The 18,017-nt window shown below is 38.7% G+C and overlaps 1 protein-coding gene across 3 annotated transcripts in view; it reads left to right on the forward strand.

Moving 5' to 3' along the window:
• Positions 1–18,017, forward strand: part of LOC6732078 (CUGBP Elav-like family member 2) — a 102,424-nt gene that overhangs the window by 24,042 nt on the left and 60,365 nt on the right. For all 3 annotated transcript variants that reach the window (XM_039290986.2, XR_005543428.2, XR_005543430.2), the window contains exon 2: positions 5,983–6,894. In XM_039290986.2, the coding sequence (XP_039146920.1) occupies positions 6,194–6,894 (701 nt within the window). In that variant the 5' untranslated portion in view covers positions 5,983–6,193. The remainder of the gene's footprint in view (positions 1–5,982; positions 6,895–18,017) is intronic.

The raw sequence follows: 18,017 nt of genomic DNA on the forward strand, positions 1-18,017 counted from the left end.
TGGTTATGTTTTGGAATCAAAATGTATCATTTCATTAAAATCCATGCTGTAAGTTCTTCAATATTATATTATTATATATATATTTTGTTTTTATTATCCCAAAGGCAAACACTTCACTTTTCATCAAGTACTGAGCCGCAAAGGGCAACAGCTTATTTTCAATATGAAATTGTTTTAGGCTTTTTTTTTTTGTTTGCCGGTTTTTGTTCAGTTTGCCTTCTGTTGTCTGTTCATTTACTTTTACGAGGCATTTGAGATTTGCATAAACAACAAACAGCAGAGCGTGTGCATATGGACATGAAACATGAACATGGAACTGACACAACAATGGAAGTTCTGTCCACCCACCTGGCGGGAAAATCCACCCAACCACCCATCCAACATCCACTGCCAATAGAAATTTCATGAGGCCCAGACTCTGGTGCTCTCGTTTGGCAATTTTGCAGTTTGCAATTTTTGGTCAAATAGATAACAGAAAATAAATATAAATTATTACAGAGTCGTCGCAGTTGCTCCCCAGTTGCTTCGGTGTGGCTGGAAAACTCGTTCAGCTACTGTTTTAATATTTATACTAGGTCAGTGCTGTGCCCCAGACTTCAGAAAAAAACACACAAAATATAGGCTAAATAATACCCTTTAACAGCGAATTTTCTAAAAGACAATGGTTTATAGAATAAAACATAAACTGATGATTTCAAAAATAGCTTCATGTTGATTAGATATTTCACATTTTCAAGTGTTCTTAATGATAGTATGCCTTAAATGGTAATGGATATCAAATTGAAAACAAAATGAAATCGAAATTTTCCAAACAAAATTGTTTACAGAATATTAAGGTTTCTTGGCCTACCATTTTTTGATTTAAATTTAAATTCAATGAAATTTTTACGTCACCTGTTGAAGTAGCTCTTTTTTAATTTATGTTGCTGTTTGATATATGCCATATATCTGTTTGAAAGATATTGGATATATTTTTCACGAAAATCAACAGATTACCCCTAGTACAAAAGGGAAGTAGGCAATGACAGTCGATCGCAACTGGCCAGGAAATTGACCAAGTACTGGCTGAGACAAATAGGAAAAGTGAGAGAACGTAAAAAGGACTGAAAAAGTTTAAGGAAAAGTTCGCCATTCAAAAGAGGAAGAGGATAGTATTAAGGAAAATAGGGAAGGTTATAGTCTTAGTCCTGGGCAAAGTTTCTCGCTAATGAGAGTAAGAGTTTTTCTTATTTTGCGGTGCAAACTTGTAACTTGTCGCACTTCCTGTTTTCTACCATCAGCAATTGCCTCGCTTTTTTTATGTTTATTCGACTTAATCAGTTTGGTCGCTTTTTTTCTTATTTTTTTGCGCCTTTGTTGGCATAAATAATTCATGAGCAAAATATTGGGCAAGCGCCAGAACTTTTAATTAAATCAAAGTTGACTTTAATTAAATACTTAAATGGGCGGGGGTCGAGTTTCGTTGCGGAGGCAGCTAAACAAAGGCGAGCCCAAAAACGCTCTCGAAAAAGCTATTAAGCCTTAAAGTCTAATAAAATAAACAGTAAACACACTTAATGCCTTGATTACCAGCATCAACGGTGGGGTTCAAAGTCCGTTCCCAAGGACTCGCCACAGGCCAAAGGAGTCTGGGAACCGAGATGTCCTGTGTCCAAGACGCTTTCTCCTTCTCCGTGTAGTTTGCACTCAGATTTATGCCAGACCATCCGAGACTGACCTCAAAATTTGCGGCCCACTTGGGTGGGCGCTTTCAAACGGGTGGCAGTTGGGGCAGGTTTCGTCTTAACTTTGGCAGGAAAACATGTTCAGCATCGACCACAAAGTACAGTAGGATTTTTGGTAGCTGGGCAATAGGAAATTTCACAATAGGCTATTATCTGCAAAAGTTGAGAGATTAAAAAGCATGAAATAGTTAACTCCTACTGCTCTAAACCACATAAAATATTTCTGACAAACTAATTGAGATCCCAGCGTAATATCTGAATCACATAAAAGTGTTGCATATTAATTTGACTTTGCAGCAAAATGTGAATATTGTATTATTTAAAGTTCTAGCAAAGGAATCTTGAGCACTTTTTCTTTTTAATTCCCATTACATGTCCAGCTTGAGAAAATCAGTGAGAAGGAATTTATGTCTGGAACCGCCCACAAGAAGTTGCCACTTTGTTGTTCTGTTCCGTTGAGTTTTGGGTTCTTACAACAGCAGCAGCGGCATGAAGTAAATTTATAGCAAATGATGTGGTTGCTGCCCGACTCCTTGTGGCTCTGGGTGTCTTAAAGTAAAATATTGACAGTTTGAGTCGGAGCAAGTGTAGCATAAACTGCTGTCAGGGCCACAAAAAGTTTTCTATTCCCATTTTTTTTTCTTATTTTTCGGGTGGCAGGACCACCGCCGACGTCTCCTTGTGGCAGAAGCAACAAGCAAAGCAGAAAGTAATTGCTTTCTCCCGCTCATCGTGACTTTGGCTTGTTGCGGTTAAGACTTTCTTCTTTACGACCCACAGCGAAGGCAGTAATTGTGTGCGATATTTAATTTCAAGGATTCAAGCTTTAAATGGAAAATATATTCTTTAATAATATGCCCGAATTTTGCATAGCTGTTTTTGGGGCATCTCTTGCTGCTTAATTAGTTACACTACTCGTTGCATTTACATTTGCTTGGGCCTCGAGCACACATCCCCATAAATGTCTAATTACTTTAGCCCTGAGTTTGCATTGTTTATTAAATTGTCGGCTGACAATTTATGCCATTGTCTTTAGGGGAGGCAGGTCGGTTACTACTGGTCTTCTATATCATTCTCAAGATTATATATATTATATATTGTGAAGTGACACAATGTTTGTGTGGCACATCAAACGATTCGATTGATTTAATGCTGGCCAAAATGAATGTTTGCACTAGTTTCGCATCAGCATGGAAATCAGGAAATTGTGCTTCAGATTCAGCTGATAATTGAATATTGTGTACATATTTATTCATAAAATAGAGAAGAAAAGGGTTTTGCAAAGTAAAACAACCGGGCTGGGGCTTTGTTGTTGATGGTTTAATTTAGGTAAATTAATTAGTGCACATATCGAATGAAATCAAATAAATTATAAGGAATCTAATCTGAGCAGAGCGTGGCATTTGACCCATTTAATTTTAAAAACGAAACATATATGCATGTAATTACTATTCGTATTGTAGAGCTCAATCATTTCCAAGTCACTCGGATGGCTAGGAAAATCTCATTATTTTCCTTTATTTGCGAACCCGCAGCGGGAAAAATCCGCATTCAATGTGTCTCTTTCGCGTTTTCCTTTCTGGCCGGGTGTTAAAAAGCTTTTGCAGATGCCGCTTATCAACTTTTTTCCACTTATATATCCTCTTCTGTCTCCGAAGGAGAGCATATTCATTTTCCTCCTGCCAGTTTGCTTTATTTATTTTGCGCCAAAGGATTTATGTTTTTTGGGTTATGGCGCGCTCTTGTGTCTTTGAAGCGCCGAGAACGAGAGTTTTTCCCGTCTAGCGCGATTTTCTCTTTCCATTTTTTTTATTCGCAGTTTTCCGCGCACATTCCTCTTAGTTTTCCGTTTGTTAGTTGTGATAACACACACAGAGTGAACGGGTGCCGTTCTTAAAGCCTTTTCAAATTCTATTATGAGCGAACTAATGAAAAGTACAAAAAGCTGAGCTGACTTCCAACTGTCTGGCACTTTTGCCTTGAGGCTGTGGGTTGAGCTTGATATCCTTTGAATGCAATTAGCTGCTTGCCTAATTAAGTTGCTGAATTGTTTTTTAAAGGATTAAAGCTATACTCGCTCGAAATTAATGAATGCAAATTTCGGCTTTTTGTGCACTTAATTAATCTTTTTTAATGACAAAGCTGTTGCGTTTTTTCGGCAAAATGGATGATTCATTTATTTGTTCATTATTCGGACAGATTTTTAAAATAATATTGTGCTGATAATTATTTATAACCTCTTGTTGTGTGTTGCCTGCTCTATAAATAATACAAGCTCTTTTGTACTGACCAAAAAATAGTTACGGCATGTTTTAAATTTTAAATGACCGTTTTAAAAAATCATCAATAAAAGTTAAATGGTTGACGTGCAGAAAAAACTAATTAACTTAATATTTCATCAACAAAACACTCTCATCAGTTAATTGTTAAATTGCTGAATGTTATTAATAAGGATAACCAATCTGTCGCATTATTATGAACTTTCTAATTAATCTTCAGAACCTTAAATTATACTTTAAAGTGGATTGCACGCATCTACCTTTCGCTAATTACAAGCACAACGAATTCTTTCTTTCCGTTTCTGTGGCTGCAAAGACATCCTGCGTGGGCAAACATCCTGGAAAGCATTTAGGAAAATCTTCCTACCAGCAACCCACATCTTTTTGTTCCTAGAACTTCCCCTCCACTCGCTTTCTGTTTCGCATTTGTGGCTGCGACTACTTTGATAGCCGGGAACAACCAGCTCCTCCGTGTATCTGGAAGTAATATAATGCCATGTAATAAGGAAGTAACATTTACAAAAGCCAACTGCTTGCAACAGTCAAACAAACACATGGACACAACGTCGCCAACGGTAGTGTGTGTGTTTCAGATGCATTTGTGTGCTTATGGAAAAGCGGTCGACGCGTGTAAATTGCAAAGAGTAAAATCTTGTAAAAGGCAAATTCCTTTCAAATGCAACCATTGCTACGGATGCAGAAAGGATGTGTGTGTGGCAGGGGGAACTACTTAAAGTTGCAAGCCACTAGACTGAGCAGTACTGCAGTAGTATCCTTGGTAGGAGTAGGAGATGTGCTGAAATTTACACACCGCATTCAAGTTGACTTTTATAGTATGTCATACAACAAAATCCCAGGGACGATATCGCCCATCCACTCAGCCACCCACTCGGCACTGCACTTTTTCTCCATCAGCACCTCAATCATTGCTGGCAAAAGATACTAAGCAAACTTTGTAGTTTTTTGTAGATATAGAACTGCTGCAGCCACGCCAACAATGGATTTTTGTTGTAAGCTGCCATTTGATTGAAGATATAGCAGGTGTTGAGCAGAGTGGATAAGGATTCTCAGAATATAGGATCAGTTGGGGCTTAAGAGTTTGTTTTTAGCACAAGTGTGTTCAAATTTGGCAATATATTCTTAATGGAATTTCTTACACTTCTCTGGTGACAATATATTTGGGCTATCTTGATTAATTTCTTGCCCCTATGCTATAGCTATTCTTTAACATTTTCATTAGATATTATATTAAAAGAGATACGCATTTTCCTTGTCAACTTTGCAAGGAGAATTTAAAATAAAATGATAAATGAATATTCATTTTGTAGCCGAGCATGTGCGGAACCGAATTCAGTTTGCTAAAAAGGTATAACTTTGGCATTCCTCTTGATTTTCCTCATTTGAATGTGTCCCCCAATTATTTTGACCACAGAAGCCAGAAGAGCGACTTTTGCCCCTCGAGATGTTTGTGTTTGTGGGGGTGGCCATGTGGAAAGTGGGCGGGTGCAATGATGGCCAAGGGGCAATGGGCGACGTGGTGGACAAACAGTGCACACAATGTGAGTGGTATCCACACTCCAGCACAGTGCATCCTCTTATCCCTGAAACCCCTTTTCTGCCTTTCAAGCTGGCTGGCTGGCTGGCTGGCCCTCTTTTCTAGTTCAAGTGTTTGCATTTTACGACCACCGACACAGACGGACACACACACAGACTGACAGCACACACACACACATACACACACTAACCGGGTGCTTGTGTGGGTGACTGAGTGTGTGCGAGTGTGTGTGAAATGGTTCTTTATTTTCGAGTTTGTGAGCTTAAGTGAAATGTAGCTGACCTAAGCTGTAAAATAAACAGGGAATATATATTGCATGTCTGAATGTCTCAAGGTCGCATCCGCTCATATATCTACCTTAACTAATAAATATTCATTTAAATTTACTAATCCATTGCAATTTGCCTCTCAACTTCTCCTTCAGGCAAATTATAGGCAATAATTTACAATTTTAAAAAAGCTTAAAGTAAGGAAACCAAGAGGACACCAACCAGAAGCTCCTAGTGGCGAAGCGAAGGGTTTGAGGTCAAGGACTCAATAGCAGAATCTGCATGTCAGCGAATAACCCACCGCAAGGCGAAAGATTTCAGATCGATTATAGCCACAACTTCTGATCAATCAGCGGATCCATTAAGATGCTCAGTTCGCTGGACGCGCTGGCCGGCAAAATAGCCACTGCCACGCCCGGAACGGGGGCGGTAACGGCGGACAGCAAGAACACACAGTCGCTGCACCATCACCACCGCCTGGACTATGATTACTCGGCGGTTGAGATTGAACCACCGGCGGAACAACTGGCCAATTCCCCGCGCAGCGAACGGGAGCGACTGCAGCAGGCCCAACAGGCCTACGAGCAGCAGGCCCAGGCGGAGCTGGAGTTCGGTCTCGCGGAGGTGGATGCCAAGCTGACGCAGCTGAAGAGCAGTCATAGTCTGCAGCACCACCACAGTCACCACCACCAGCTGCAGCGCCAGACGCCGCACCAACAGCAACAGCAGCAGCTGCACCACCATCAGCCCCACCACAATCACCACCACCATCATCCGTACCAGCGACCCAGACCCACATCGCCACCGCAACAGCAGACGTCCTCCTACCAGCAGCAACTTTCCCAGCTGGCCGCTCTGCAGGATCACCATGATCTCCTCCAGACGCAGCAGGAGCTCTTCCACAAACAGCTGGCCACCATGCAGGAGTACCAGCGGGAAAGGGAACGTGAAAGGGAGCGAGAACGGGAACGTGAGCGGGAACGGGAGCGGGAGCGGGATCGCAGCAGCTTCATTGATAACAGCGATTACGATTCCCAGACGGAGTTCAAAATTTGCCTGAGGGATAGGTGAGTGTGCGAATGAAGAAATAAAATCAACTCACACTAACCCATAACAATATGTTTTCATAATTTATTTTAACAATTTTCTTGTTTTTTGTTTAACATATTAATGTTTAACGTAACACCCAATTATTTATTATTTATTTCTTAATATAAACCTTTATTTATCCTTTCAAATTTGTATTTATGACAAACACTGTCAATATAATACTTTTTTATTGTCCTTACATCATAAAACATACAAATTTAATTATATTATTAGTAATTATATTGTTACTTTTTGAAAAAACTGCATGTGACTTAGAATTTAAAAAGCGAACTACAACAAAAAATGTAATTATATTACCATTAATTTTAACATAATATCTCCATGTGCTCTCTGTAATATAAATCCATTTTTCAAGAAATCATTAATCATATTTTTCACTTTTTAACGAGCTTTTTCCCTTCACATAAGAAACTATAATAACAGCCATTGTGAACCATTTCCATTTGGGTTTTCCTGCTTGGTTTTAACTGCATTGCATGTTTGCGTGCAGGACTAGAATGCTTTTTGAAATCCAACTAAATTCATTAACAGAAATGCGCGAGAAGCTATATATTTATAGGAATGTAAATATATAGAATATACAAGCAATACAGGATAAATCCATTAAAACCGCCATCATCATTATTGGGTAAATGCATAAATAAACATCGAAAGTCAGGTGGCTGTGCATTTCATTTTTGAGAATTTAAAAGCTGAGAATTTGTAGCTCGCAGTCTTGATTTTTAAAGTGGGATTTTTATGAAATTATTTAACTAAATTTTGTTCAAACAGAAAGGGCTCATTTCCCCTTCCCTCAAACTTGTTTGCTCCATAGGTGTGTGTGCTGTCATGTTGTTTTGTATCCTCCAGTGTAAACACGCCGAGAAATCAAAATCCAGAAACACGCACCTTGGCAACGCCTTGAAGCACCTGCATGGCATCGCGAGCCGAAAAAACAAACCAAAAATAATAAAAACATTTGTAATTTTTGGCCAAACGAAAATGTCACGTGACAAATTGCCGCTGGGCGAGAATATGTGTGCATATGAGCCAAGTAGGAACGGAAAATCGTCTTGCGGTGGTTAGGTTAACTTAAGTGAGTTCGAAGGTGTAGGTGTGAGGAAAATCGAGTTTTCCGAGCACATGCTCGACACGAAACCGTGCTCTTTCCTTTCCTTTTCTCACACCCAAACATCCCCGCAGACACGCGACAGGCGGCGTTATTATTCACATATGTTTGGTCTTAACTAATTTAATGTGTAATATCATTTGACATATTGTTTTCATGTTTCTGCCTTTGATTTGTGGCCCTGCCAAGGGTCTCCTTGCCATTGCTTTTACCCATTTTCCGCTTTTACCCATTTTCCTCTTTTTCCCATCCCACACCGTCTGAGCCGCCTTATCACACATGCAAATAGTTGGCGCCCAGGGAGGCGCCTTTTTGACAGTTACCACCTATACTAGAAAACGCTCTAGGATATCATTTATAAACAAAAATAGATTTGAGAAATTGGGAATACTCTATTAGAGATTAATATAAGTAATAGATACTTTGATAAAGATAAGTTGAATCATGAAAACCTTCCTACACTTTAAGCAAAATATTTTCAAAATTATATATTAGATCTATATTTATTTTTCTAATGTTTAACATAACACACTCCCATCTCTAACGTCTTTCACAATAAAAAGGCAAACAATGCGTAAATTTTTTATAACCCACTGAGTATGACATTTTATGTTTACTACCCTAGCAATTTACAACTTTGGCTGGCTATTTTCGTTGCCTCCCTTCGTTCTGCGCATTTTATGGCTATTTTAAAAAGCTTTGACATTTGCGTGCCTGCAATTGTGGCCAAGTAAAATGGCGAAATACCAAATCGTTCATTGACTTTAAAGCGCGTGCTGCAATGCAATTAGCTCGAGGTAAATGTAATGTTGCGCTTGCATGTGACATTCAATTAGTTGGCAACTGGGCGCTGGTGCTTCAGATAAAGCAGATATTAAATAAATCGCGACTCATATAATAATGGTTCATCCCCAACGGGAGAATTCCCTGCTGAAAGTGAAATGACTATTTGTTCTAATGCGCGACAAAACAAACAACAATAAACAGCACAGAAATGTAGGGAAAAAAACAACACAGTAGCTAACAGTGCTAAACAAATAGAAGTGCAAAAACAGAACGCAGAGTGGTTTTTCATTTATTAAAGTGGCCAAGAGTGGGTGGTTTGTGTGAGTTGAGGAGCTTTGGTCATGTAAGCAAATAATGCCCAGCACATGTGAATGCAAGGATGTTTGGAGGAGGTCTGCAAAAGGACTCTGAGCAGGCAGTGCAGCTCTTCGTTGGCTTAAGGTAAGGCGACAATGGACTGCGAGAGCCAAAGGAAGGGATATTATAAAAGAGGGAAATTCCAAAAGAAAATGTTCACGTAGAAAACTTAAAAACCATATAAGTTATAAAAATATTTTATTATATCTGAGGTATCAACGGATTTTTAAGTTTCTAGTTTTTACTATAATTTCATCCTAGAATGTTTGTAAAATTTTGCATCATAATCTGAAGGTCATTTTCTTGAATTTTCCCAAGTACATTTTTTCCCCTTTTGCAATTTTACCTCCGTACCTTCTAGCAGCCAACAAAAGCAGCTGAAAAGAATGTTGCGCTGCTTTTTCTTCTGGGCCTTATAAAAAATACGGAAAAACGCACCTACAACAATTTTTTCCACATTTTTCCACCCTGGCCGTCTCAGAGAACTGCAAGGGTGGCACTTTTTTACCACTCGACTCACACCCTACAATTTTGTGTGCGGGTGCTACCCGCCACGCACATCGCGGGTACTTACAAACACACAGTATAAATCTGAACATGTAGACAAGACACCCCGTTGTGCGCGCACCCGAATCAATACGGTGCTCCGCGTCGCGGGTGCCGATCACACACTGCCTAAAAAGGGATGAGTGAGAAAAACACTTGTGGGTATACCGTTAAACACATGGGTGTTTCCAAAAATACTCGGGTGTTTCCAAAAATACTCGAGTGGTCTCGTAGGTAATCGAGTCACAGACAAGATGCGTAACTCCATGCGTTTTACACTCCATACGTTTACACACTATTCTTTCGGCGTGGCTCTAGACTTTGTCGAATACTTTGTAAAATATGCCCTTCATCTTATTATTATATATTATTATAATTATATATATTATATTATATTTTATTATATTATATATTATTAATATAATATATATATATATATTATATTATATATATTATTATATATTATATATATTATTAACGTTATTATTATTTAAATATAGATTATAGTAAAAATAATAGTACATAATGTCACAAAATTCATTTCAAAAATTACTTTATATAAGAATATTTGTCATTAGAGTATTCAGGTAGCGACGTGTGAAAAATAAATAACGGAATGATTCGAAACGGGTGGCACCCTTTGAGTCCATCAAAGACGTGAGCACGAAATTTTTCTTGGGTATTCCCTTTTACCCTTCATTTCTTATACCCGTCACGCTTCCTCCCATACAAATTTTAGGCGTACAAAAAATGACCAGAGAACTGCAGCCCGCATACAAAAAATGACGTGCGGCCGATCGTTGACTGTGCGTCCACTCACCCAAACGGCTCTTGCGCAGCAGGCCTCGGGTGGTTTTTTTACTCGTAACAAAAACACAACGTCGGTAAAACACTCGAGTATTTTGTGTTGCCGCAAGTAGGGTGTCAAAAAAAACGGGGTGCCTAGAGTACCGAGTGTTTATCGGGTGGACGTAGAGTGCGAGTGGCGGGCTGCAGTTCTCTGGGCCGTCTATTTATAGACCCATTCTTGCATTGCATTTCACTTTGCAGCGTTCTCGGTGTTTGTATCATTTCAATTGTTGCTGCTGCTTTTTGCCTCTGTCGTTGTTTTGTTGTTTGTTTATCATGCCACCCACTCGCCACCCCCAGAAAACACCCAACTTTTCTTTATTCGTGGGTTTATGGGTGTGTGTGTGTGTATGAGTGTGTGTGTGTGACCCGGGAAAAGCTAATTTAGCTGCTGGCTGAGGGACATTCAAGGATAACCCAGTGAGTAAGCTCAGCTCCCGCGACTTTTTGTGGGTTTTGTTCTAGTGAAATCGAAATCCAGTAGACAAGGGGCAGTGCATCCATTTCCCTGCACACTGAACGAAAAAAGGTGTTCTGGATTTCATATAAATCTAAAAAATATATTTTCCTTCATATAAACTAGAGGGAGATATAAATATGTTTTTAGTCCTTAATGTAAGTTTTTATGCACATTTAAGGACCTATTTCTCTCAGTGCCTGCAAAGGAATATATGCTTGTGAATAAGACAGGACGCGTCAGATGTTCTATGTTTGCCATTTGCATAGTTGCAATTCGAGCCAACATGCATTTGTGTTAGTCATGTGTGTCTGCATACTTTTCACCTTTATTGTTTTATGAAAATTTTATTTGCAAAAAATATGTTAAATATTTGTTCGGATGTGTGTTAGTTGGCTTGAGTTGACTTGCATCTGCTCACTTTTTCCCGAAATTTGTTATTTAAATAAAAATAGAAAGTTGCATATAAATTACGAGTGCATAGTTCTATGTATGTAGTTTTAGTTAGAGGAGAATGAGAATTTTGCAAAAACTGTTTTTACGCGCTGGGGAATCTTGCCACATAATATTTAAATATTAAATGTCTTGATAAAATATTTAAAAACGATCAGTGAAATATGCTATTTGCATTGTGTTGTGGGCATTTAACAATAACACGGTAGCACAATAATATTTTTCGATAAACATTACTGTTTCACAAATGCCACAAAGTGAATGAAAATATATCCAGCATTTTATTTGTTCAAATGCTGGCCAAAAATTTGATTTACAAAATATAATTAGATGGGGGCAGTTTGCGGGGTCAATGCATAAATATTACATTTCCAATTTTAATGAGCAGCAATCAAATAAACAAATAACAAACTTTCAACCAGTAAAATACATTTTATATAATTTGTTAGGCTGCAACCAAAATTGTCGAGGGGAAATTTGTTTGGATTGCCTGCGGAGGGTCCGACCCCCCCTTTTTTATTATATTTTCACTCGATTTCTGCTGTTGGTTTTATTTTCTTTATTTTATTGTATTCAAGTGCGGTTTGTTCCCTGGAAAATAACTCAGCTCGTTAACTGCACAAATAACATGTCAGCACTTTTCCTTTTCTCCCATTCGACCTCTGGTTGCCGCAAATTTGCGGAGTCGTCCCCGCCATGAATTCAGTTCGCTTTTGGTCTGGCCATCATTACTCAAGAGTCCTTAAACTCGGGCCAAATAAAAATAATAAAAAAAGAAGGGGCGGTAGGGATAAAAACACACGGCACATGGCCATCTGAAGTGGTTAAGTCAAATAAAACAGAGTTCGCTTTTGAGTGGGTTGTTGCCCTGTGTGTGTGTTTTTTAATGCCTGACCAAATGTATTAATCACACACTCGAAAAGGGAGAGTGGACCTCACCCATTCGTCTGCAAACTTTTCCTCAGAAACACCATATCAATGAACCCTCCAAATCAATAACTAAAGGTTCTCCACACCAAAAAAATTAGTAAATGAAATTGCTGCAAATGTTGATTCTTGGTTTATTTTATGTTGTGGTTTCTCCTCGGTCAGCAAATAGCAAAAAGCAATTGGATGCGATCCCACATAAAATAAAATATAAAGCTATAAAAAATGTGGCTGGGCGAAAAAGAGTGAAAAGTGAAAGCAGTCGCAGTCTGTTGGTGCAGAAAACATTAATAAAATGGCGCCATTAAGTATGCTATAGTTTTTTTCTTAGGTTTGGAAGGTCTATCTTGTAGGTTTCTAAACCATATATTAAAGTTTTACTATAAGTAACTAAATATATAACACTTAAAATATCAATTCTTTAGAATCTTCTTTTGAATGTACCTAAATATTTAATTTTCATCAACTATCCTTACTATCAAGAGTAAAGTGATAAGCCCTTTCAATGTCCTTCTATTTTTTTTTTTTTATAAGCCACTTAAATAAAGTATTAAGGTATTAAGCTCTTCGTTGTTTCTAAGCCAAGTTCAATCCCTTTTTTATTCGTTTGCCTTTTCTATTTCTATTGCATGCAAGCGCCTCGAAAATTGCGGTTAGTTTCGGGTTTTTCTTTTACCATTTTTTGGTGTTTGCTCTCTGGTACACGCCAAATGTGTGTGTGTGTGAGTGTGCGTTTTTGAGTGTGTGCTTGTTTGGTGTGTGTGTGGGGTGTTTGTGTAACTGCGTTTGCGGTCTTCGACTGCTTCAGTGGAAAAACAAAAGCTGGAAAGCTGCGCTCGCTTTTCCCCTGCACAACCTTCGCCATCGACTAGAAAATCCCCATTTCTTATCTCACTTCTACTCGACCCACACAAGCTGTGGCCCGTCTGAATCTACACTGAGAAAAATTCAATTAATTCTCTTCTTACCTACTCGAATTTCAAAACCAAATCCTTTAAATCCTGCATGATGGCTTAAATACAGAACCTTTAAGTACGACTAAGTATTTTATTATTATAGCTAAAACTGAGAATAGTTTATGGATTTTAAATCTTATTTTTGGGATTTTCCTGTGCACTTCACTTGCTTTTCCCCACTCTTTTTGCGTGCATCTGTCGGTTCATTGATTTTGGTGTGGAAATGAACTTTGCTGGTTTTTTCCTAAAACCAAAACCCCTCTTCCCCACTTCCTTCGCCATCGTCTATGTATGGATATTTCTACAGTAGTTTCTTATAGGTGGTTTTTGGTTTTTGTTGGTGGATTTTCAGCACTTTGTAAGCATTATTTGTTTTCACTTTTATTTATGTTGCGGTTCGCCTTATTTAGTATGCAATTTTTGGGTGTTCAGACCAAAACTGTGAGCAAATGAAAGTTATAAATATAATAGTTTTACTATAGTGCACTTTCAGATAACTAATCGAAACAAGTGGTTGTTTTATGAAATATACAGTACTCATACTCACTCGGTATGTTATTTTTGGCATTATTCAAAAACCAATAGCAGGCTTTTTAATCCTCGTAAAAGGTTTAAACGAAACCCAGTTCAATGTCAAATAAAGTGCAGCCTTATTCACGCCCCACTGGCCACGCCCACTCTTAATACTTGCCACACCTTTCATCTCCAGTCCATGACATTGATGGTGGTGACTCCCTGTTTTATTTGTGCAAAAACATTTTCATAAATTAAAACGACGCGTCAGCGGCATTGCATAAAATGCCAAACACATGACGTACCCAAAATGAGTTGCAGACAAACGAAAACCCCTTTATTGGTACACAGAAAAAAACCAGGACTTCGTATCACATCTTTTACTATTCAATGAGCAATTTTATAAGATTAAATTTGATTTAAATTTCCAAAATTAAGAAAAAAATCTATTTAAATTCTATGATATATGATCTTTAAATAAATTCCAGTGTTTTGGGAACAGCACATGAGAACAATTAAAACAGAAGCTCCAACAATTGCTACCCTGTGATCCAGTCTGCTGTTGTTCGTTATTACCTTGGAGATTAATTAATTGCGAGGCAGAAATATGCTACAAGTTCATATCCCTTCCGACCCGCTGACTCCACCTTTTCAACCCGTCGAGGCCTCTACAACTGTCAGTCATTTCCTGCTCCACCCACTCGCCTTAACTCTTATCCTTGCATTTATGAGTCGGAATAACAAAAACAAGGGAGTGCCCCTTCCCCCTCCCCCACCCTTGCCAGTAAAAAAAGGAGCAACATCCATGGTAATTTTCGGGCTCGTTTTGTGTCCCTACCCTTCCAGCGAGCCGCTTTTGTTTATGGGTTTTCTTTTATAAAGTGGAAAATTGCAGACAGCATTGTTTGTTATTTATTGCCATTTTGATACGAAACCTTTTTTCGTGCCCCATAGTTTGCCATCTTAATGGGGGTTTCGCAGATATGCTCCTGCCATCCACATACAATCGTTTTTGGCAGGCTATATGGGTATCGAAGGCAATAACAAGTCATCAATATGATTGAAGGTAACAAGCAGGAATTTATGTTAAATAACCAATTATGGACAAACAAAACTAGATATTCTTCTTCTTCGGAGAAAAAAGGGCAAATTACTCGATTGAAACACAATCATTTATTTAGCTGATAATCCAATCCACTTGCTGCCCCACTGATTACCCAGCACCACCTTATCCGCTCAGCCATTTGGCAATGCTAACTCAATCAGGACTCTTGAAAAATCGCATAGCCAACGCCCTTTTTGGCCCGAACATTTTACCTTGTCAACCCATTTTAGCGTTGAAATCAATTTGACAAAAGCCACATAAATTTAAATAAATTGCGGCTGCACATAAATTTCGACATTGAGAAGGAGGCCAACTTAAGGAAGCAAGGCGGCGAGTCATTTGCCATTGGCCGGGCCAACAAAAAAAAGGGCAAACAAGCCACCGAGCTGGGGGTTTTATAAACCGAAATACAAATAAACTTGCCGACGAACGACTCAACTAACAAAACAAACCCAACAGACTAGAGCAGAAAAAGAGGCTAAAATGGCAAACTAAAAAAGGGGTTAGGAAAAGTGGTAGTGGCTCTGTGTAAACTATGGGAAGTAGATTGGGGTTGGCCACCCACCCACGGAAATGGAAACAACAAATACAATTTGAGCTGAGAAAATCAAAATGAAGCATAAACAAACACAGGCCAAAAGCAAATGGAGCCAATAATAGAAAAAAATGTACGAAGAAAAAAAAACTAAATAAACCATAACAAGCAAAGGCGATTTCCAGATATATTCGATTTTGGGCGGTGGGGGAAAAAACTGAATTCAGGAAAGTGTATAAATGAAAAGAAATCGAAACCATTTCGACCAAAGTTGCGGGCCAAGGGAACGTGAACGATAAGCAGGCAGGAGTCAAACGCAAACAGCACAAACGGACCAAAATCGAACCCGGGACCAGCCAGCATAAATGAATCCTAAGCAGGCAAGTGCATGGCACAGTGGGTCAAAATACGGAATTTTTGAAAAATAAATATTAAAGTATTTAACTAATCTGAAGAAAACTATAGAAAATTGCAAACTCAATCCACACTTTAAGTAAATTAAACATGCATCTCACAATGAAAAACATTTACTTGTTAAATCGTGTGTAAGAACTATCGTTACTAATCCATAATTTTGTAATACTGTGAATTCCTTTAAAAAAGAAATCAATTTAGCTTTAACTAAAGAATGAAAACTTTTCATTAAATTCTAAAATTAGTTTGTGCTTTTTGGATTATATGTCCTTATTTTTACCTCCTAATTGAGCAGTATGCACCCACTGTACGAACACAAGTTTCCGAATCCGGCAGCGTTGAATAGGGAACCCCTTGGGGAATTCTAGCTCAGTCTGTCCCGGGAAGAGCTGCGTCCTGGCCACGTCCTGCCACTGATTGGACGAATCCTGGTCCGGTCTGTTCTGTTTTTGGGCCTGGCTAACAGGCAAAAGGGCTTCTCATAATATTTTTAGACATTTGACTTTTGATTGAGCGCATTACACGCGATTCAAATGGGAAGACAGCGGATGGGAATGAGGTCCGGGCTTACATTTCAACTGAGGCAATTTATTTGGCCCGCATTTCCTCAGTTTTCCGCAGACCTGCTTCTCCTCCTTCGTTGGCCATAAAATTAGATTGTCCTGGCTTATGCAAAGGATTTGGCTGGCTGTTGCTGTCGCAAGCATTTGGCTGCGTAGATTGGCACAGTATTTTATTGAAAATCTAAGTTAAATATCTAAACGACGGTGTTTTATTACCTGATTTCCTTTCGCTCCCGCTTATTTTAGAGTGACTCGCCATGTTTAGCGAATGTTTTACATTGGGAAACTAAGTCAGTTGGTTGAGCAAAGTGGTTTGGGTGAGTGGTGGGGCTTACTGGGATGAAGTGGATCCGTTTTAGGTTCAGATTTTGAGGTGGGTTAAATGGTTTCAAGACTTTGGGAGTTATCCCTAGGAAGATATACATATTTCTGGGCTTTGTAAGGTGATACTATCGAGTTTTGGGTTTCAGATTTGATTTCAGCAGGGAAATAAAATAAGAGGAAATGCAGTAAACGTGCCTGTATTATTTTCTTCAAAACTTCATACTGCACCACATAATCAAACTCAAATAAAATAAACCCACAAATTTGCGCCCTTTTATTGTCAGTCCTAATGGGGCTCTTAAAAAGTGGTCTTAAAGAAATTAAATTTTCTAAAAACCCGCCACCCTCTAATTCGTCAAGCAAATGACGAGCAAATCCGGGAAAATTCTTCGGTAAGCAATGAAAAGTGAAAGTGACAGAAGCGCCTTAATTTTCAACTTTTCGCAGCGACTTTCCCACCGTTTTCCTCACCCAATTTTTCGGCTGCCTTCAGTAGAAAAAAGGGGCCTGTCCTCAAAACGTTCGCTGCGACTTTTTGTATGTTTTTATTTTATTTCACAAACGTCAACTTCGACGTCGCTGACTGACTTCCTTCCGCTTAGCTCATTAAACACCAAAAAAGTAAAAAAAAAATTCCTCGAATCAGCACTCCCCTTCAGTCTGAGAAAACTCACTCTGTTCCTCAGACTTTTGCAAAACGAAATGTGTTTTTTACTTTTTTTTTAAGAAAGAATTTTCTGCTCGTCATAATGGCCGCATTGAAGGCACCCCGGGGAAAATATCAGCCCCTCTTTACTCCTTCGGCATATTTATTCGCCGTGTTTATGTCCCCCCTGCCCCCTGCCATTCAGCATAATTTTATTTGTTTGCTTAAAAAAGAATTAAAAGCGGTTTTCTGCTGTATTTTATTTTTTATGTTCGTTTTTCTTCCTTGTGCTTTTGAATGCGCGAAATTGTTTTTTATGTGCGTCTGCGGTGGCGGAAAATTTCCTTGAAGGGTGAGGATTAAGCGAGCAACTTGAAAGGAAAGCGCATTACTTGGCAATTGTTGACATTTACATTTTTGGTTATAATTCTGGGCTTTATGTGGCATATAAAGAGCAATATATATGCGGCAATAATGGGGTTTTTTGTTAGTATTGCCATCATAGCTTAAAAAATTATATAAATAAGGATTAATATTTGTA

The sequence above is a fragment of the Drosophila simulans genome, chromosome 2L, assembly GCF_016746395.2.
Source record: "Drosophila simulans strain w501 chromosome 2L, Prin_Dsim_3.1, whole genome shotgun sequence".
Lineage (NCBI taxonomy): Eukaryota > Metazoa > Arthropoda > Insecta > Diptera > Drosophilidae > Drosophila > Drosophila simulans.